The sequence below is a fragment of the Pipistrellus kuhlii genome, unplaced genomic scaffold (genome assembly GCF_014108245.1).
Source record: "Pipistrellus kuhlii isolate mPipKuh1 unplaced genomic scaffold, mPipKuh1.p scaffold_m20_p_31, whole genome shotgun sequence".
Taxonomy (NCBI): Eukaryota; Metazoa; Chordata; class Mammalia; order Chiroptera; family Vespertilionidae; genus Pipistrellus; species Pipistrellus kuhlii.
The window spans coordinates 6,164,829-6,186,059 of NW_023425531.1; the positions used below are offsets into that span (position 1 = coordinate 6,164,829).

General features: G+C 50.0%; 2 protein-coding genes across 6 annotated transcripts in view; both read left to right on the top strand.

Annotated features, from left to right (window-relative positions):
* PIGQ (phosphatidylinositol glycan anchor biosynthesis class Q) overlaps positions 1-925 on the top strand; it is a 28,488-nt gene extending 27,563 nt beyond the window's left edge. The window contains exon 12 of the transcript XR_006739517.1: positions 456-925. The gene's annotated coding sequence lies outside the window, so the exon portion shown is untranslated. The remainder of the gene's footprint in view (positions 1-455) is intronic.
* RAB40C (RAB40C, member RAS oncogene family) overlaps positions 1-21,214 on the top strand; it is a 28,393-nt gene extending 7,179 nt beyond the window's left edge. For 4 of the 5 annotated variants that reach the window (XM_045570328.1, XM_045570329.1, XM_036460362.2 and 1 more), the window contains 5 exons: positions 12,049-12,109; positions 12,651-12,711; positions 18,073-18,150; positions 18,441-18,663; positions 19,476-21,214. In XM_045570328.1, the coding sequence (XP_045426284.1) occupies positions 12,049-12,109; positions 12,651-12,711; positions 18,073-18,150; positions 18,441-18,663; positions 19,476-19,756 (704 nt within the window). In that variant the 3' untranslated portion in view covers positions 19,757-21,214. The remainder of the gene's footprint in view (positions 1-12,048; positions 12,110-12,650; positions 12,712-18,072; positions 18,151-18,440; positions 18,664-19,475) is intronic. The other variant, XM_045570327.1, reaches the window with a different exon arrangement.
* The last annotated feature ends 17 nt before the right edge of the window (positions 21,215-21,231 follow it).

A 21,231-nucleotide genomic window follows, 5' to 3' on the forward strand; every position in this document is an offset into this window, starting at 1 on the left:
GGAATTGAACCCGGGACCCTTCAGTCCGCAGGCCTACGCTTCAGTCCGCAGGCCGACGCTCTATCCACTGAGCCAAACCGGTCCTGAAAGTGGCATGTGTCTTGATGGGTTGTTGTGGGACCTGCGGCCACATTAGTCAGGGCGTCCTTTGTTGGGTGTTTGGAGAAAATTGGGGGAGGTCTTCTCAATGTCTGGCACCTGGCTTGGAGCACATTACAGAGGGGGAAAAAAAATGGGAGAAGAGAGGGGAGATGGCTTGTGGGGCAGAATTTAGTGCCCTGGGCCCTAAGGAGCAGGATGTTGAGACTGAGTGCAGACATCAGAGACCACCAGGTGTGTGGAGTCATTAGGGTGGGAGGTGAGGGTAAATACAGTTAATAAAGTGAAGAGGGAAGCAAGGGCATGGTATCAGGAGACCAACATCCCAAGAGAGGATACCTTCCACTCCAGAGAAGGTGTCCCAGCATCTTTTAGGAAGAACAGAGAATGGAAGAAGGCCCAAGTGCTGGAAAGGCAAGCACTCGACAGATTTTTAAGTGTCAGAGTGTGGACAGCTGGGTGCCAGATCTCTGGGCAAGTGAATAAATGTAAACCCTGGACAGAGATCTAAGCGGGGTGATGAGCAGGTGTTTGTGAGCCCAGGAAGCCATCAGGTGGTTCCTAGCTTGAGTAGCAACACTGGCTGAGGTGGGTCCGTGTTCCTTCTGGCAGTTCTTGGGGTCATTAGCTGGTTCATTACCAGCCTGGATCTTCCCGGCAGCAGTTGTCTGTCAACTGAACCAAGGCAGGGTGAGTGCCTGCTACTCAGGTCTCTGCTGGGAGAGATGGGTGACAGCTTGTTATCAGGACTTAGTTGCTTTGTACAGCCTTGAGTGACTGAAGGAAATGATATCTGACAGGGTGCTGAGGTTCTGTGTTTAGGTCCAAGAATCACTGCAGAGGAATTGGGAGCTGTAACTTAGCAACAGTTACTGTCGTCCGCCCCCCCTCTTGCCCAGGTACCATTGCTGGTATCCATCCCAAAGCCTCTGGGGATGCACCACTTAGCACTTGTTCAGTGAGTCTCCTCTAGTTACCTAATCATTTTGTGTTGATTTCTGTTTCCTATTTGGTCCCCTCTCTTCCTGGATCCAGTGTTGGCAGGCTTTAGGAGCTGAGCCTGGTTCTCTTAAAGACGCAAGGTGTGCAAGGGAGAGGCCTGTCCCTGGGCACAGATCTCAGGAATTGTGTGGTAGATAGTGCTTGTCAGCCTGCAGAAGCTGCCACGCTGTCTTGTGGCACAGATCTCCCACAAGAGTCGACGGTCCTGAGTTCACGCTCACACTCATGCTTGCAAGCACACATGTATCGATACATGCACACTGCTCTCTTGGTTACTGGGGCAGGCAGTGACTTGGTTTGGTCCAGAGCAGCAGTGATCAAACCCCTTGATGGATAGGAACAACTTGATGACAGTGTCATCAGTGGGAGTATTTTTCTTATTTTAAGTCACTTGGCCAGGGCCACAGGAGATTCTAATGAAACAGTGATTTTCAACTCTTTTCATCTCATGGACACATAAAGTAATTACTAAAATTCTGCAGCACACCAAGAAATATTTTTTTGCTGACCTGACCCAAAAAAAAGCATATAGTTTTTATTTATTTGCACCGGACAGCTATTGTGAAATTCTTGCAGCTCACCGGTTGAAAATTGCTGTGATGAAAAATACATGGAAAGATGTTTAACCTTAAAATTAAATAGGATGAAACACTCACCTGAAGCTTATCACAGAGTTGAGTCTGATAACACTCAGCACTAAGAGTGCTCAGGGGTGTGTGTGGTGCTCTGTAAGGGACTCGGCAACATATCCAGAGCCTTAAAGCAGCCTTCCCTTTTACTTCCCAATTAATTAGAAATGTCTCCTGGAGAATAAGAAGGGACATAACTAGAGGAAATCAAGGTTTTGTATTTGTTTATTAAAAAGAAAAATAGCCGAAACCAGTTTGGCTCAGTGGATAGAGCGTCAGCTTGCGAACTTAGGGGTCCCAGGTTTGATTCCAGTCAAGGGCATGTGCCTTGGTTGCGGGTACATCCCCAGTAGGGGTAAAAACAAACAAAAATAAAAACTGCAGTAGCCTACGGGTCCAACAGAAGAAATATTCATAGGATGAGATTATTATACAGCCTTTAAAAGTGTTGGTTTGGAGGAATATTTAATGAATATTCAATGATATTGAATCTCTGGTATTTTAAGTGGGGAAAATGTATGCTTAATTATATAGTATATCTATGGGTGTCAAATGAAAGAGTTATGGAGTGAAATACATGAAAACATTAACAGTGGTTATCTCTGTTTGGGGGTTATGAATATTTTTTTAAATGTCCTGTATTTCTCCTGTTTCTGTGTGTGCTTGTTTTTTTTGTTTTTGTGTGTGGTTTGTTTTTTATGGACAGCAGGAAGCTTTGGTTTGGTTTGGTCTGGTGTGGTTTTTAAGGCAAAGGAAAAGCTCTTCCTTCACAGGAAACCAGTCCACAAACTGCTCTAGTGTTTCTCCCAAAACTCGGCATGCCAGTGTAGACACAAAGGCATTTTGAAATACATTAGGTAACTTCTGCTTTCTTTTCGTCCTTCACCAGGCAGCTCCCCTTTCTGCCCTGTCCTTAGTGACAGGCTTGCTCATGCGCCTGTGGTGGGAAAGCTGGCCCATAGAAGGGCAGGCATCAGCGACCTGAAGATCATCCTTGTTCCCAGAATATCTGTGCAGCAGCACGGTATGGATCGGGAGTTCACACCTGGCTTTGATCTGTATTCAGTCCTTTCTTGTAGGGTAATTCAGGTCCTCGTGGTCACAAAGCCTACTAATCTAACTCAGAGCAGGTCAATATGCTGTGGATTTACTTTAAATATATATATATATATATTTTATTGACATATACTTGATATACAAGAAAATACACCCATTTTTAAGTATACATTTAAGTTAGATGAGTTTGACAAGTTATATTCTATAATAATAAAAGCATAATATGCTAATTAGACTAGACAGCTGAACGACCTTCCAGATGTCCTTCCTGACAAAGTTGCTGTGGTGGGGGCTGAGGCAGAGGCAGTTAAGGGTGATGAGGCAGGCAGGCAGAGTGGTTAGGGGTGATCAGGCAGGCAGGCAGATGAGCAGTGGTTAGGAGCCAGTAGTCCTGGATTGCGAGAGGGTGCAGGCCAGGCTGAGGGTTTCCCCTCACTGTGCACGAATTTCATTCACTGGGCCTCTAGTATCTGTATAACTATTTCTCTAATTGATACCTAGAACATTTTAACTACTCCTAAAAGTTCTCTCCTGTCCCTTGGAAGTCAGTCCCATAGCCCCAGCCCCCATGGTCTGCTTCCTGTCACTCTAGGGTACTTTTTCCTCTCCAGAACTTCCTATAAATTGAATCATACAGTATAGTCTTCTTTACTTTAGTTTGTTTCACTCAGGATAATGTATGTGAAATTTGTTCATACCCCTGGTATTCATTTCTTTTTGTTCCCAAATAGCATTCCTTTGCACGAACATACCTTAATTTGTTTACCTATTGATACAGTTTTGGTTATTTTCTGACTTTGGCTATTGTGAATAATGCTACTATAAACATTCTTATACAAATCTTTTAAACATTTTTTAAATTTTATTTTTTTGGTAAAATATGCATATTTATCATACATTTTTAAGTGTATGGTTCTAGCTCTCTATCTCTCTCCCTTCCTCTCTGTACAAAATCAATAAAATATATTTTTTTAAAAAAGTTATCTTGTTGTTTTGATAGATTTTTATAGCTACAGTGGCTGGTCAGAGGAGTGTATGATTTTTATAATTGGTATTAGTTATTGCTGTGGGCCGAATGTATCTCCCCACCCCCTAAACTTCATATGTAGAAACCTAATCCTCAGGGCAATGGTATTAGGAGATAGGGGCTTAGGGAAGTGACTAGGTCTTGAGGGTGGAACCTCATGAATTGCATAGTGCCTTATAAAAGACTCCACAGAGTTCCCTTGCCCCTTCTGCGTTGTGAGGACATAGCAAGAGGTCAGCCGTCTGTGAACAAGGAAGTGGGCTTTCACTAGACATCAACTTTGCTAGAACCTTATCTTGGACATCCAGTCTTCAGAACTGTGAAAAATAAATTTCTGTTGTTTATAAGCTCCCCAATCTGTAATATTCTGTTATAGCATCCAAGAAATTACCACAAACTGAGCACCTTAAAGGAGCACCCAGCCCTAACCAATTTGGTTAGTGGAAAGAGCAGACTGAAGGTCCCAGGATTGATTCTGGTCAGGGCATGTACCTCGGTTATAGGCTTGATCCCTGGCCCTGCTTGGGCCATGTATGAGAGGCAACCATTTGATGTGTCTCTTTCTCTTTCTTTCCCCCTACTTTCATTCTCTCTAAAAGTCTGTGGAAAATATCCTTGAATATTTTAACAAACACAAAAAACAGCACCCAGTCATTAGCATATTAGAGGCCCAGTGCACGAAATTCATGCCTGGGTGTGGTCCCTAGGTCTGGCCGGCGGTAGAAGCGCCAGCATCTGGTGTAGAAGAGCAGGTCCCAGCTGATCTCTGGGCCCTGGGCAGCACCTGGGAGCTTGGCCCCAAGTGCCCCCTTCTGCCTGAGTCATGGTGCCAAGTCCCAAAGCAGAGATGCAGTCATTGTGGCCGGACACCGCGGGCTGGGTTGCAGTGGCACCACATGGAAGCTGGATGGCTAGCACGCTCTCTCCAGGTTGGCCTTGCAGATCGGCTCCTGTGTAAACCCACAGGGAGCCCGACCGGCCCCTGAAATCCTGGCAGCTGTGGCCTGGCTCACCTGGAAGAGGCTGCATGGGTACAGGGTGGGCACCTGGCACCTGAGCATGGGGGCTTCTCTGGTGTGCAAGCCCTGGCACACCAAGGGAGGGTAGCAGGGGGAGTGAGAGTGAGTTCAGCAGACGCCCTTCATTCTCACTGCACCTCCATCCCCATCACCCCTGCCCCCAGGTAGTAGGTGAGAGGTTGCAGGCCCCCTTTCTGCCTGATGCCACAGGAGGTTGGTCACTGCCACCCACTCCTAGTTCCCTGTCCAGGCTCAAGGCCCAGCCTCCATCTGGCAAATCAGGGCCTACTGGCCTAAGGGAGGGACTGGACGGTTGGCTGGCAGGCCCCATCAGGCAATCAGGGCCTGTGGGCTGGGGGAAGCCTCTGCATTGAGTGTCTTCCCCCTGGTAGTCAGTGCACATCATAGCGACCGTGCATTCTGGTTGTTCCATCATATCGGTTACTTAGGCTTTTATATATATAGATAGGTTTTTGGGAGGGGTCAGAAATCTGGGCACAATTTAGCTGGGTCTTCACAGGCCTTAGGGTTTCTCACAAGCTATAGGCAGGTGTGGGCTGGGGCAGAATCCTTTCTAAACTCAAGTGGTTATTATCTTTCTGGCCATCCTCTGTTCTTAGCCACATGGGCCCCTCCAGAGGGCAGCTTGTTCATGGAGCCAGCAAGGGAGAGAATCTGCCTGCAGGAGTTTCATGTAAGGTGATCAGAGGGGCCATCCATTACTTGGCCTTACTCAGGGTCAGAAGCAGGTATCAGCTCCTACCACCCTCAAGGGGAGGGGTGTACCCACAAGCATGAATGCCAGGAGGTGGGATCCTTGATCCACCTGAGAGTGCCTGCCGCACTGCTTAGTGTTGCCTCCTTAGGGCTGTACCCAGTTGCATGGAATTCACTGGGACATGGAATTCCCTTTTCTGTCCCCACTCTGTGGTATAAACATGTACCTTACCCTTGGGAGAGTAAGAGTGAGGCTGGTCAAGTGTCTCAGGCTACATGCATATCCGGAAGGACTGCCTGGACCTGTCTGGGTGGCTGGTGTGTGAATCCAGGGCACTTCCCCGCTTGTGTTATGGAAAGCTTTTCTGGTTCCTAGAAGACCTGACGTTCCTGTTTGCCATTTGTCTGCCTTTGGGAACTTATTTTCCCTCCCTAAGGAATAACACTAAGAAACAGCAGCTGCCTGTCTTGGGTTTGGGGGTGGCACCCTCATGCTATGAGTTAGATATCGTGTTGAAACACAGGCATGCGCTTCATTCAGACATCCTGGCTGGGGCTGTGCTTCCCAGGAAGTGAGACCTGAGAACTGTGTAGAAAGCCAACAAGTTCGCCTTTTGACACAGCAGCGTCTCCTGCCAGTGTGGAGGGGCCGAGCTGCACTGGAGCCTTCCCTGAAGTCACTAGGTGACCTCTGTTCAGCTGGGTCACCTGACTCGGCGTGAGGGACATTCACGGTCCACACTGCCCAGAGATGTTTCTAGTTCTATCATGGAGCTGCCACAATGGGGAGAACCTGTTGGGAATGGTTTTCTTTCCCTCGGACACTAGCCAGCATTCTAGTTTCTGGTTTCTGTGCTCTGTTTAAACACTGCAAAGGAAAACATTGGTTAGCATTTTCTGTTTTGTTCTTTTTTTTTTTTTTTTTCTTTGTAATCCTCACCCAGAATATTTTTTCCTTTGAGAGAGAGTAGAAGGGCGTGGGGGTGGGAGGGAGGGAGAGAGGAGAGGGAGAGAGGAAGAGAGGTAGAGAGAGAGACAGAGAGAGAGAGAGAGAGACAGAGATGTGAGAGAGGTAATATCAATTGGTTACCTACTATGTGCACACTGACCGGGCTAGGGAATGAACCTGCAACCCAGGTATATGTCCTTGGCCAGGAATCAAAACCACGACCCTTTGGTTCACAGGCTGATGCTCTAACCATTGAGAATATCAGCCAAGGCTTCTGTTTCATTCTTTTTAAATATTTTTATTTCAGAGAGGAAGGGAGATGGGGAGAGAGAGAGGAAAAAATATCAATGATGAGAAAGAATCATTGATCAGTTGCCTCCTGCACGCCCTTTGTGGGAATCAAGCCCACAACCCAGGCATGTGCCCTGACCAGAATTGAACTGTGACCTCCTGGGTCGTAGGTCAGTGCTCAACCATTGAGCCACACTAGCTGGGCTATTAATTATGTTGGCTAGTAGCTTGATGATTACACATGCTACCTAGGCATGTGGCATCCCGCCTAGGCAGGTGGCATCCCGCCTTGCCTGCTCCCTCCACTTTGGTCCAGGTGGAATCTGGGCAGGTTTGTGGGAAATGCCCTCACCTGGAGGACTGCTAAGTTGTAATAGTGGTCCTCATTCTGACCAGTCCCTGCTCTCTCTGAACAGTAGAAAATTGAACTTTAAAATATTCAGCAATCTTGATTTATGCACCCAGAACAAAGCTGAGGGTGGATCTCAGGCAGTTGAGCAGATCTCTGAGAATTTTTTGATTCTTGTTCATGTGTCTTTGTTCCCTTGCCCTGATTACCTTGTAATTTCCCAGGGCTTTAGTGGGGGGTGGGTTTACTTGGGGTCCGGTGTCCTGTGTCAGTGCTAACAGATATGCGAGTATTGTGAACATCTAAAGGAAGGGACGTGGAGGAGGAAATTGTGATTTCTAGCCTACTCTGTCTCAAGACTCCTGGTGGAACACTGTGCCTTGACTTCAGCCAGCAGAGTGGCTGTGCTGTGCAGACTAGCTGGCTGGAGAAGAGTGGATTGTGCAGATTATTCTTTATAGTCTGGCCACATGACCATGGATGTCCCACTCAGGTGGTCTGTGTCCCGGTCTGGAGTATGGGAGGGCAGGTGAAGACAAAGCTGATGTCCTGTTTGTCAGTGCCACCCAGCCCAAAGCCTTCTTCCCATGCCTCCCCACCACTCTGCTTACAGCTCCTGATGAAGTGGGACTCAGTGAGCAGGAGGGGTGCCCTGGGGAACTCTCCTAATCACCAAGTCAAGGGTGACTGTCAGAAAATAAAGCGACTTTCTAGAAAATTGAGACTTTAATGATAATTTTTGTAACATTCCTCCTTCCTCCTCCACCTCCTTTCTCTGAACTTGTACTTTGAAATACCTCTTCGAAGGACAGCAGTCAGCAGACAGATAATTATAATGTTCCTGCAACTTCAGCCTCCGTCAGCATTTTTCTGGAGCCAGTGATCTGCTTTGTGCTCCTCCCTGCCTTGGCTGTTGTCAAGGGACAAATGGGGTCATGAGGGATGTCACTGGGACATGAGGCCAGTGATGCAGGGACATGGCGTGGGAGGACGCCAGCATGTGCCGTACTGAGCCCAGGCATGTCCTTCTGGCCCACTGTGTTGCAGCATCCCCTTTACTGTTCTTAAAAGAAGTGAAATTCATAAATAATGTATTCTACTTCTATTTAAAACTAAAGTAGACGTGCACATGTAAATATACCTGTAATATAGGGGGAAAGAAAGGGTGCAAGGTGTTGTAAGTCATTTGTATTTCAGTAGTTCAGTGCTTGGACACAGTTGTGCTAAATGCTGAGAAGATGACAGTTACACTGTACCTGGTGTGGGTGTCACTATTGGTGATGAGACTTCTCTTCTCTCGTAAATTTATGAACAAAACCCTGTCTCCTGTGATTTGCAAGGTGGTGGCAGCCCTGAAAAACATGGCACAAGGCAGCTTGGCATCAGGAGTCCATTAGCTCCTGGAACAATGCCTGCCGTATAATAGAAATTCAGAAAGTAATTCATGTCAGGTATTCATTCCCTTCAGAAACCCCATGAAACAATAGGAAATGCATTCTTAAAAACTTGCCATCAGGTGAGAGAAGTTGACAATTTGGGAAGCAGGTGCCATTGTCACAGTTGAGTGCAGAGAGCTAAGGCCTGGGCTGTGAGGGGCCAGTATGGATCCTGTAGCTCTGGACCTTGCACTCCCTGTCTGCAGGCCCCTCTGAACTCAACACAAGGAGGACAGGCTGAAATAAGGGCAGGGGGTGAATGGTTGGGTGGCCCACAGCAAGGACACAGAGGTCTACCCTCCGAGAGAGTCAGGCACGGTGGCGGTCAAGTGTAAGTCCATTCCAAATGAGGAGACCCTGGCTGCCCCTCATCCTCAGTGCTCAGGTAGGAGCCTTGTGGCAGCAGACATCAGTCAAAGAGACGTGAGCGCCATACTCCTCAAGGTTCCTGGCAGCTTTACTAGTATTGTAAGCCCAGGTCACAAGACAGAGTCACTTAGAACTTCCCATGGGTTTTTAATCTTCACCTGAGTATATGTTCTTTATTGATTTCAGAGAGAGAGAAACATCATTGTGAGGGGGAAACATTGATTGGTTGCTTCCGGTACACAGCCCAACCAGGGACTGAACCTGTAACCTGGGCATGTGCCCTGACCAGGAATCAAACCTTCATGGGACGACACTCCAGCCAACTGAGCCACACCAGCCAGGGCTCCTACAGGTTTTTAGGATCTCTGAGGAGTGAATGGACAGCCAAGGGCCACCGCAGGTGAGGAAGACATTCGAGAACCTTAACCTTATAATTAATGTTGTCTGACATAAAGAATTATTGCATCCAAGAACAGGATGCTCTTAGAAAAGAACATTCCAGAAAACCAGAAAGCTTTTAAAATCAAATTTAAAATAACAGAATTTTAAAAAATATCTTAGAAGGGCTGGAAGATTAAATTGAAGGCATTTTCCAGAAAGTTGAACAAAATGATAATGTTGGAGGAATAGAGGAGAAAACTGACCATTAGCCCAGGTGTCACTCTCTGGCTAATGGGAGGCCAGGATGTGGGACAGGACAGAGGAGCATGTAGTTAGAGGGGTGAACTGGGGACCTGAATGGCTCCTGGGTTCCCTGCACAGAGAGTGAAAAATACCCCCAGAACACTGGACAGATAAAGCCCCGAAAGCTTTCATATGAGAAGGGCTAGGAATCAGAACCGCACTCTTTTCCCCTGAGAACCTCTGGTCACCTGCTGGTGGCCTCCCGCGTCCATCCAGGGAGTGTCTGCAGTCCTAGGGTCTGAGACCTCGGCATCCCTGTGTGAGCTGCTTCCGTCCCCAGGAAGCCTGCTCATCCCTGTGCACCAGCAGTGGTTCTATGCCCATAGCTGATTCTGTTCTCAATGGTCATGCCTGTGCTGTACAGGGTATTCAGTTTTTTTCAACTATGTTTTTAATGATTTTAGACAGAGGAAGGGAGAGAAAGAGAAATAGCATTGGCTGCCTCTTGCATGCCCCCTATTGGGGCATACTGTTTTCTGGATGAGTGCCCTGACTGGGAAATTAACCTGTGATTTCTTGGTGTATGGAATGACATTCAACCCACAGCCATGCCGGCCAGGGCAGGATTAAATGTTTGAATGAAGCCTCTGGTCATTGTTTTTCAAAGTGGGTGATTGAAATTCTTCAGCAACAAATCTTCAAACCAAAGAATTGTCAGAGCTGAAGTTTGGTTGGCATCTATCTTTGTCTACAGCAGGGAGATTCTGTCTTCCTACCTGCCTCTCTCTGTGGACTTGCTATATTTATATTTTCTATTAATTTATAAAGCACACTGTTATTTTTTTATCCAGATTTGGGATGTGGCGGGGTGGGGGACAGAATAAGCTTGAAGAATATACTTGAATTTTAATTTTCAATATCCAAGTGAGTGTGTGAGCTGAGGAATTCTCCATGCATACCATCTCCTTCTCCCCTTCCTCCCCTACCTGCCCCACCACACTTTGACTTCTTGGCTCCCGGGTAGTCCTCAGCTCTCAGCTGGACCATGCTCTCCGCTATGTAGGGACTTGCTGCCCACTTTACTCACACCGGTGCTCAGCCTTCCTGGCAGTGTGCATGCTGGAGCCAGGCATGGAGGCCGCCTTTCCTTAGAGGCCCGGGCTGGCACCAGAGGGCTCCAGAGAGCACAGTCACTCTGAGACCAAATCACTTTAATGGTGTTGTTGCTCAGCCATCAAACAACTTCAGCTTTTCCTCTGCTGTGTTCCCTGAGAGTCTTGTTCTCTAATGAGCCCTCTGACCCGTGTAGGTGGGTAGCTCTGCAGCAGAAGGGGTGTTGGGAGGACAGTGGCCCCTCCTTGTACCACTGTGAGCAACTGTCCCCACTGGTCCCATGTGTGTGTTTGGCAGTGTTGAGCAGAGCTGCTGGAGAGCAGGGATGAGGTGTCCTATCTGATCCAGACCACAATTAATGACCTGATATCTTGGGTGGAACTCAGGTACATGGGTCTGCAAAGTGCTGGATGTGGGAGGGAGCCCAGAGGCGGGTGGAGTGCGGGAGCCTTCTCCCTGTACCCTGTCCCTCCTGAGTTCTGAGCCTGTGTGGCTGGTTTGCCACGGGGAGGCAGAGCTGATATTGCCTAGAAGATGGGCACCCACACCCAGCCTTCCTGGAAATTACCCTCATGGGGTCCCTCTCACAGAAGCTGTGGAGACAGGATTGAGAGGAGGCAAGTCCTGGCCAAATCTGTCTTTCCTGTTTGACAGAATTCCAGGAGCTTCCACCCAGAGAATCTGGTTATCAGGAGATGAGAGCTGGGGGAAGGGCAAATGCTGAGACGGTATGGTGGAGGCAAGCCTGAATTTTGTCTCTTCCTGACGAATAGTTCTTTCACATGAAAATATGTGCCAGAGAATCTCTCACTTTAAAAACTATTGTGGTAAAATATACATAAATGAAATCAGTTGAAGATCTTTACATGTAATGTAACTTGTCCAGCACTGTCCCTGATCCTACCAACTTCTCTTGGACTGATTTTTTCCCATAAAAGTAAAAATATTAAAAGCTAACAATATGGCATGCATAGGTTCTGCAGAGAGCTCTCCAGAGAAATGGATTTAGAAATTACTTTACCCTTAATGATATTCTAGACACACACTGATTGTCAGTACTTAGGGGCTATGGTGAATCCAAGAACTCGGAAATTTCTCTGCTTGAGATCCACGTAAAGTAGGTCAGTTAGAGATGAGCCGTCCTCTGCAGGCCTGCTGAGCTCTGCTCCTGTGCATCCTCCCTCTGACTGGCGCAGCAGTGCCCAGCACGTCTGGGTCCCTGGGCTGGAGCCACAAGAAGGCTCCAACTGGGGTTAGTCTGTTCCTCCATGACTGACCCCGCCAGCCTGTAGACTGAGTGCTGGCAAGGCGGATCCTGGCAGGCTCCTCTCCAGGCGTCCCCTTCAGCCGCCCTTTGCTTTCTTGCAGGGATCGACTACAAGACGACTACCATCCTACTGGATGGCCGGCGGGTCAAACTGGAGCTCTGGTGAGTCGGGCTGTGTGTGATTGCGGGCTGGGGGACAGCACTTCAGAGTTTTAGCTGGAGCCTCAGAAGCTAAATGAAGTCAGTCAAGGATCCTTAAAGGAGCAGGAAGGAAGGAGTCCTGTTAACATTTTAAGTGAAATAGCTGTTGAAGAGGTCCTGTGTAAACATGGAATGGATTCTGCTAAGTGCTGTTCGTTCTGATAGAGCCCGGCTCCCTTTACCCTTACTCATTTCCACATTAGCCACAGCCTCCCTTCGCTCCCTCTTACCGCGCTATACATTTTCCAGAGCCTTGAAGTTGAGATGTGAATTCCCATAGGTGTGGGATTCTCCAGCCTGGCACCGTGGTCTCCTAGAGCAGCGGTCTCCAATCTGTAGTCCATGAGGTCCGAAAGGCTGGTGACAGCTGTCCTAGAGCACTCAGGCCCACGAGGTTGGCCAGTGTAAGCTGTGGAGGGGGCAGGAGAGCACTTTGTAGGGATCACGCCGCGCATGCCAAGGTCCCACAGGACACATCCCACTGACTCCCCCTGTGTTTCAGGGACACGTCGGGCCAAGGCAGGTTCTGCACCATCTTCAGGTCCTACTCCAGGGGCGCACAGGTAAGATCAGCATACTGCCGGCGTTGCTCTCCAGAGGGACCCCATGTGTGTGACTCTTAACAAGTTTTTATGTTGGGACATCAGGCTTCCACTAGGCTGCCCTTTGAGAGAAGGGCCTCAGCTGTCAGAAGGTACCAGGTCCCGTCCCTCCCCCCACTTCCTACTCTGAGTTTCCACCCAGTACTGTGGAGACTCCACTTAGTCACCTGGTTCACTAGGAATCAAAAGTGACTTCCCTGTCACCCTGAAGTGAGGAGGCTGCTGGGGCAGCCAGGTCCCTCACAGGGCTAGGGCTCCCAGGCGGGCTGGGCTGTGTTCCTGATCAGGACTGTGGGGACTGAGCTTTGGAGCCACTCTGGGACGCGCTGCTCATAGAGAGGGTGTTAGCGAAGAGCAGGAGATGGGGGCTATCCGGGGGCTGCCATGGAAGTATACCCAAGTTTGGGTCAGTGTACGGGGTTGTGAGGGCACCCTGAGAACTGTACAGGGGCATTCTGGGGGGGAGGGGTATGTGAGGGCTTGCTTATCCTCTGGACTCCCCAACCGTGTTCTAAGGAGAGGGAGAAGCAGTTGCAAGAACCGGCCAATGAAAGGCTGTTGCTGCTGTGACAGTGTGAGGATTCTGATCAGTCTGGTCTATAATTCAGAGCAGGCCATGACCCACCCCCACAGATTTCTGGAATTGGCAAGGAGACTCCCAAGTTCAAACCTGCTCTACACACCAGGCAGGGTCCTCCACTGAGAGCAGCACTCCTGTGAGAGGGGACACTTGGGCGGGTTTTGGGGCATGAACTCCAGGTGGGTCTGCACTCAGCAGAAGCAGGGGCTTCCTGTCACCCCCTCACTCTGGCTTGGGCTCGGGGAGCACCATGGGATGTCTTTTTAGCTTTGTTAGTCAGAATGGATGAAGACTATTTGGCACTCTGCACTCCTGCTGATCTTGCTGCTGCATGAGACCCGAGGAGGCTGAGAGGGAGAGAAGTCTGTGGCAGGGGTCTGGCCGAATCTGCTTAGGTTTGTTAGGGACCCCGACCTGTGCCTTCCTCCAGGGCCTTCCTCAGTAGGGGCCTTTTAGACGTGGTGGGAGGTGGGAGGATCTGGATGTGGCCTTCTCTCCTCAACGGGGGTGCCGAGGACTCCCAGGCTGGGCTTGGGAGCCTCTGCAGAGGTGTGGGTGATAGCACCGGGAGCCTTAGCTCGATGGCCCCTCAGCATGTGTGGTGTTGGCGCCTGTAGGGGTGGTGCTTCATCTAGCAGTTCCCCCTGGAGCAGCTAATCCTAGGTGATCAAGGTGTGGATCACAGCGTGGGGACGTTAGTCAGCACCAGAGGTGAGGTTGAATGGCTAGAACTGCCTGCGGAACCCAGTGCCCTTCAGATGAATGCATCCTACGGGTCCCTTTCTCTTTTTAAAGAAGTGACTGCATGTGTAATTTTATACAGACAAGAAGATGAGAAAGCTGTGTTCCAAAGGTGCTGTTAGCCTGAATGGCGGGATGGCTGAGTTCTGTTGTCTGCCTTCTGCTTTTGAGCAGCTCCTAATTGTCTACAATAAACACATACTACTTTTGAAATAAAAAAGAAAATGAAAGGGTAAGGGTAGTTCTTGGGTTGTGATAATGAAGGGCAGTTGGAAACCTCAGAAAGGCACTGAGATTAAACCTGGATCTGCGCACTCTGACTATGAACGTGGGACAGTCTGAAGACACTTGTTTCTGTTCAGCTAATTGAGGACACCCAACAAGCTCGGGCATTTGCCAGCATGTACAGTGTTTCATGGAAGCAAACACTGAGTCACTTTCGGTTCTCTCCAAAGCATCCAGTCCAGTTGGTTGTGTATTTGCTGTTGCTCTTGCTTTAATTCTGGAGGTTCTTGTCAGTTCTGGGCTGAAGGAGCCAGTTGCACATTTCGGCCTGAGTGGTGATTGGTGGGTTCTGAGCTCAACTCTGCCCTCTTGTGCTCTTACTGCATGGCCTGTTCTGCCCTGTCCCGTTTCCGTCCTGCCTGATGGTGGCAGCGTAGAAGTGAAGGCAGCATCCAGAGTAAACCTCCTGGCTTTGCTGCTATGTGGCCCCTGATGGTACATTGAGTTGCAGGACCATCTTTCCCAGTCAGGTTTTATATTTCCAGTCACTTCCCCACCCTTGGTTAAGACTGGAGAGACCTTACGGGGCCCCTCAGGGCCCACATTACAAAAGCCACCACCAACCCGACTGCTGTCATCTGTTCTGCAACAGGACTGTCTTGTAGTTCTTATCGTGAGAAGTAAACTTTCTTAAAAGTTTTTATTTATTTATTTTAATTTCAGAGAGGAAGGGAAGGCGGGGAGGGGGGGGGGACTTCAATAATGAGAGAGAATCATTGATCAGCTGCCTTCTGAACATCTACTGGGGATCAAGCCTGCAGCCCAGGCTTGTGCCCTGACCAGGAAAGGAATCAAACCGTGACTTCCTGGTTCATTGGCTCAACCACTGAGGAACACCAGCTGGACAAGAAATAACCTTTCTGTCACTGACCTATATGCATGACCCTTGTTTTGTGTTGTCGAGATCTGATGTGGCCACTCATGGCCCTGGGAGGCTAGTGCCTCTGCTGCTGAAGAGAGCAGGTCCCTGGATGCAGTGTGCTAAGAGCTGGAGATGGGGGTGGGGTGGGTGTCCTGTTTAGATTAGGGTTTGGGGTCAGCTGGAAGAGCAAGTCTCCTTCTGGAGAGAGATCAGTTTGTCCACACAAAAAAGGGGTTTCAAGATGTGGGGTGTGCACTTAACCATTCAGTGAGTGCGGTTAGGACCGATCAGGTGGGTGGGCATATGGCTCAGGGACCATTTTTAGTGCGTCACTTACTTCTGGGCAGAGCCGAAGTGCTGTGGGGCTGGGGCAGAGGCTTCCACTTGCAGCCTGAGTTCCTTGGGAGCTCCACCATACAAATGCACGACACATGCCAAAATTGGATTGAATTTTTTTGTTTTTTTGTTAAGCCTCACCTGAGGATTTTTTTTATTTTTTTATTTTTAGAGAGAGAGTAGAAGGAAGGGAGAGAGAGACATCAATATGAGAGAGACACATCAATTGGTTGCCTCCTACACGTACCCTGACCAGAGCCAGAGATCAAATCTGCAACTCAAACATGTACCCCTTGAACCTGAGACTCTGCAGTGTGTGAGTAGATGCTCTAACCATTGAACTACCGGCCAAGCTAGTTTAAGCTTTTCAATGTTATGTAAATAAGCCGAAACTGGTTTGGCCCAGTGGATAGAGTATCGGCCTGCAGACTGAAGGGTTCCAAGTCAAGGGCATGTATTGTATAATACCTTGGCTGAGGGCACATCCCCAGTAGGGGGTGTGCACGAGGCAACTGGTCGATGTTTCTCTCTCATCAACATTTCTAGCTCTCTATCCCTCTTCCTTCCTCTCTGTAAAAATCAATAATATATATATATATATATATATATATATATATATATATATATATATATATATTTTTTTTTTTTTTTTTTTTTTTTTAAGGAACTTTTAAATAAATAAATAAATAAATAAATAAGCAAAAGCAAGAGGATAAGCCCTCATCCAGCTTTTCAAAGTGTGGTTACATCCTAGGAAACATTTTCCGTGTGGTGTGTTCTATGTTTATATTTGTTTTAAAATACCATACTGCCCTGGCCAGTGAGGTTTGTTGGATAGCCTATGCACTGAAAGGTAGCAGGCTCCAATCTGGTCAGGGGCACATACTTGGGTTGCAGGCCCTTGTTGGGGTCCATGCAAGAGGCAACCAATAGATATATCTCTCTTACATTGTATCTTTCTCTCCCCTCCCTCCCCTCCCATTCTCTTTAAAAAAGTCAATGGAAAGAACATCCTCAGGGGAGGATTAACAAAAAACAAACACCATATTATACACATTACTTGGGATCCGTGCTTCTCACTGTGCAGTCTGTTGTGCACCTGCCCAGGATCAGCATGTATGCACCTCAACTGATTCAGCAGCCCTCTCTGCATATGCAGTGTGTCATGCTGTGCTGAACATCTGTGAGGCTGATCTTTGGACACGTTCTCTGTCATTTCTTAGGGGATTTGGAGGGTCGATGGAACGTCTCCATCCAACCCCAGAGCAGAGGGCTTTGTTCCCTGCTCCCCGAGCAGCAGGACTCCCTCCTGCTACCCCATGGTTCCCTTCCAGTGTTATTCTCTGTCCCATCAAATGGTTTGTTCAGGTGGGCTCCAGGTAGGGGGCCTTTCCTTCCAATCATAGCTCTTCCTCCTGGAGATAGGCAGCTCTGTTTGTTCTGTGTGAAGTTTTCCGTCCAGAGGGCCACTGGGTGGGCGTTCAGTAATTTCTACATTCCTCTTAATAGGGCCTAGGGGCTACGTTTAAGTCTTCCAAAATTTGAAGAACATTTTTTAAGGAGAAAGGCTTTAAAATCACTCATTTTGAGATAGAAAAATCCTGTGCCTTCCATCTCAGCTGCACTTTTTTCCTGTCTCTATGTTGGGAACATAGGCTCAGTGAAGACATGGTGGGGCAGGGAGGGTTGTGAGCCTGCTCCAGAGCCTGTTCCAGATGGGCGGTGTGCAGATCTGGGGCACTCTCTGGAGTCACTTTCCTAAGGCCTCTGACAGGTCACTGCTGAGACATTCTGAGCAGATGGGGACAGCCTAGAGCTGAGCTCTGAGTAATTAGTCTCTGAGGGATGTGCAGGAAAGCCTGTAGCAAGCCCTCTGCTGGCCAGTGGAGCTGCACATGCAGCTGCTGGAGTAACTGATGTCCTGCTCTGCAGGTTTGGGCTGGAAAACTCAGGAACACCTTTGCTCAGCTCCCCTGGGGCCCCAAGGAAGAGTACACGGTTAGAGTGTCAGGCAAGTCGTCCACATCTGCCTACCAGGATTATCCACAGGGCCTGCCCCACACTGTTAGATCTGCATGCATCTGCTTTAGCTCCCATGACTTTCAAATGGTCACAGGATGGTGCCTCCTGTGTACTTGGAGGAAAGGAGTTGAAAAAATGCCACTTCTGTCCTAGCCAAGTCCCCAAAGGGAGGGAGAGGGCAGCATTGAGCCTATGAGATCCTTGACCATGAATGACATTGCTGCCACCCCACATGGACCTGGCCCAGGCGAAAAGACACAGTGTCCAACACCAGAGACCCCTCTTAAATATGACAGGGTGTCTCACAGTACATTGTCCACACTGCCATGTGTTCAGTAACCTGTACAATCCCTGAAAGGTATCTGGCTGTGCCAAGTGTCCCTGTCCTGCCTGTCCTAGGAAGAGGGGTGTATGTCCATGCCGGGGCTCATGCCAAAACAAGAGGCCTTCATCTGGCTGACCCCTCATCCTCGTGACACCTTTGTCTTCTTTACAGGGGATCCTCCTGGTATATGATATCACCAACCGCTGGTCCTTTGATGGTATTGACCGGTGGATCAAGGAGATTGATGAGGTAGGTGTGCACCTGTGGAAACCCCTTCCATGGTCATCCTCCTTAGGGCACATGTGCTTCCATCCCCACAAGAGCCTTTGTGGCCCCCATTTGCTGCTGCTCTCGTGGCCCCAGCTCTGTGCGTCCTTTCTTGCATCCATGGCACTTGAAGGTCGGGGTCTCCTGCCTCAAGAGACCATGCTCATGGGTCTGAGCCCCACCTCATCAAGAATTGGGATGGGGACAGCCCAGCCAAGAGGGGGGCATCCCGGGTTTATACTTGTGCTGAGTCTTCTGCCCTGCCCTCCCAGCATGCACCTGGGGTCCCCCGGATCCTGGTTGGGAACCGGCTGCACCTGGCTTTCAAGCGGCAAGTCCCAACAGAGCAGGCACGCGCCTACGCAGAAAAGAACTGCATGACCTTCTTTGAGGTCAGCCCGTTGTGCAACTTCAATGTCACCGAGTCCTTCACTGAGCTGTCCCGCATCGTGCTCATGCGGCACGGCATGGAGAAGATCTGGAGGCCCAACCGAGGTGAGGTGCGGCTAGTGCGGCCTGAGACCTGAGTGTGGATGCAGTGGACAGGCGACCCTTCAGAGGTCGTGGTCCCTCCCAGGTGTCCAGGCTCCCCAGTTGTAGAACTTACACAACGTGCCGCAACTAAACCAACTTGCCTCCTGCGTATGCTTTATTTGGGGGTCCCAGAGATTTGGGAGAGGACTGTGCCTTACATTCAGATGATGCCCTTATGCTGGGGGTGGTGACGTGTCTCAGAGCAAGCAGGGGAACGACTTCTAATCCTGTGTACTTCCCTGTCCTTCAGCTGCTCAAGCCCTGGCCACCCAGAGCTGCCAGGGATAGCTAGTGTTCCCAGAAGCTTCAGTCTCCTGCGGTGCTGGGGGCAGAGCTGGCTAAGCCCTCAGAAGTGGGGTCCCCAAGGACATTTCTCAGTATGCAGCTGTAGGGAGAAAGCAGGAACGGTGCCATCCAGGGGCTGCACCCAGTGGTGCCTGGCACCAAGTAGGGCAATGAAGCATCCAAGGTCCTGGTTTGGAAACCTCCATCCCCATGAGTGTCACTTGTGCTCATCTGGCCAGATGACAGCTTGTCCCTTCCTGTCCTCCCCCCCCCTCAGGTCCTTAGGCTGTGAGCATCTCACCGTCTTTCCATTCTGAACGTCCCCGTAATCAGACCGCCCTCCCCATGGTCTGACCCTCTCCAGGGCCCGCCCCTGCCATATCTGATCCTTTTCCCATCTGACACCTCCCCCCCCCACTGACCCCTTTCCCCTACGGTTTGTTTTGACCCCGGTCATCTGACTCCCCCTCTCTGACCACTCCCCGCAGTGTTCAGCCTGCAGGATCTCTGCTGCCGCGCCATCGTCTCCTGCACTCCCGTGCACCTCATCGACAAGCTCCCACTGCCTGTCACCATCAAGAGCCACCTCAAGTCCTTCTCGATGGCCAATGGCATGAACGCCGTGATGATGCATGGGCGTTCCTACTCGCTGGCCAGTGGGGCGGGGGGTGGCGGTAGCAAGGGCAACAGCCTCAAGAGGTCTAAGTCCATTCGTCCCCCCCAGAGCCCACCCCAGAACTGCTCCAGGAGCAACTGCAAGATCTCCTAGCAGGGAGGCAGGCACCGCCCATCCGGACACGCTCGGGGAGTCAGGTCTCGGGCTTGGCGAAGCTCCTTGCTGGGCGCTCGGGCGGCACCATGTACAGGGAAGACTTGGCCACATGACCCCTCCTGGGAGCGTGGGCCCACCTCGTAGGCAGGTGGTCTCAGCCAGAGGAGCCCTGTAGGACAGCAGAGGCTGGGCCTCCAAACAAGCCCAAGTCCCCACGTGCTGTTCCTGGTCCCACCTCGAGGGAACTGTCCTAGGGTCCCGTGGGGCCTGGCTCACTTATTTATATAGAAGACATTTCACCACTTTTATACCTTTTTAAAGGGCCGACAGGGAAGCCTTAATGCAGCCATGGGGCGGGCTCATGTCTGCTTGTGGGGATGAACTTTGGGACATTGGAGCGTGGAACCCGAGGCAAAGATGGGAAGGAATCTGCCGTCACACTTCACATGGGTGTGGACTGCAGGCCCAGGGGGGCACATGCAGCTCTGGGCAGCACTCTTGGACCCCGCTCCCTGTGCCAGCCTCTCTGAGTGTTGTGCCTACCACACAGTACTGGTCAGTGGTGCGGGGGTGGGCCCGGCAGTCTGCACAGTGGGGTGATGTTCCTGTGTGTCATGGAGCCGTGGACTCCAAGCAGAAGGTCAATGTTTCTGGGAAAAGAGAAGTGGAGACACTTTTACACGTTGCTGTGAGATGGACTCTGCACCCGTGTGTGAAGGTGCAGAGCTGTCTGTGGGCAATGCATACTTGAGGGGTTGCCAGGTGCTCTGCAGCTTTGGACTGAGTCCTGGCCCACTTGCCTCAGGGCGCCTGGACCCCACTTTTGCCAGCTTCTGTTCCCTGACCTTGGTTATCACCCCATAGCTGCTCCTCACCTGGCATCGCCCCTCTTTGAGGCACATGTCACCAGAACCCAGTTCTTAGTGACGCCACCTGGAGCAGTCACAGCAGTGGACCTCCTCCATGATCTGGCAGCCAACCCTGGGCTGGAGGCCTTCATTCCTTCCACCTGCCTGGCTGGTGACATGACCACCAGTCACACTGGTGCTCGACTCTACCTCCTGCTGGGCTCCCCTGGGCCTGAGATCCCCTGACTCTGTGGAGGAGCCTGTGCCTGCTGTTCCGGGAGGCAGCTGGGCAGGGGTCTGTGGCCCTTGTGAGCAGCGGTGCCTGGGGCCCTGCCCAAGGCCTCGCCACCAGCAGGGTCAGGCAAAGGAGGCCCTGCCTGTCCTGTCCTGCCAACGGAGCCCCTTTCTTTGTATTCTGAACCAAATAACATGGACTTTGATGTGAGGGTGTGGACGGTCCCGCGTTCACCACATAAACACTACCCTTTGCTGCTGACACTCGCACCATTCCTGAGCTCATTTTGGACGGTTTTTGTTTCTTTGTACAGTAAATGTAAGCTCTGACCTCCAGGCTACATTTTATGTGAATTAAAGTCTCTGGTTTTAACTGGCTGGTTAGTTGGA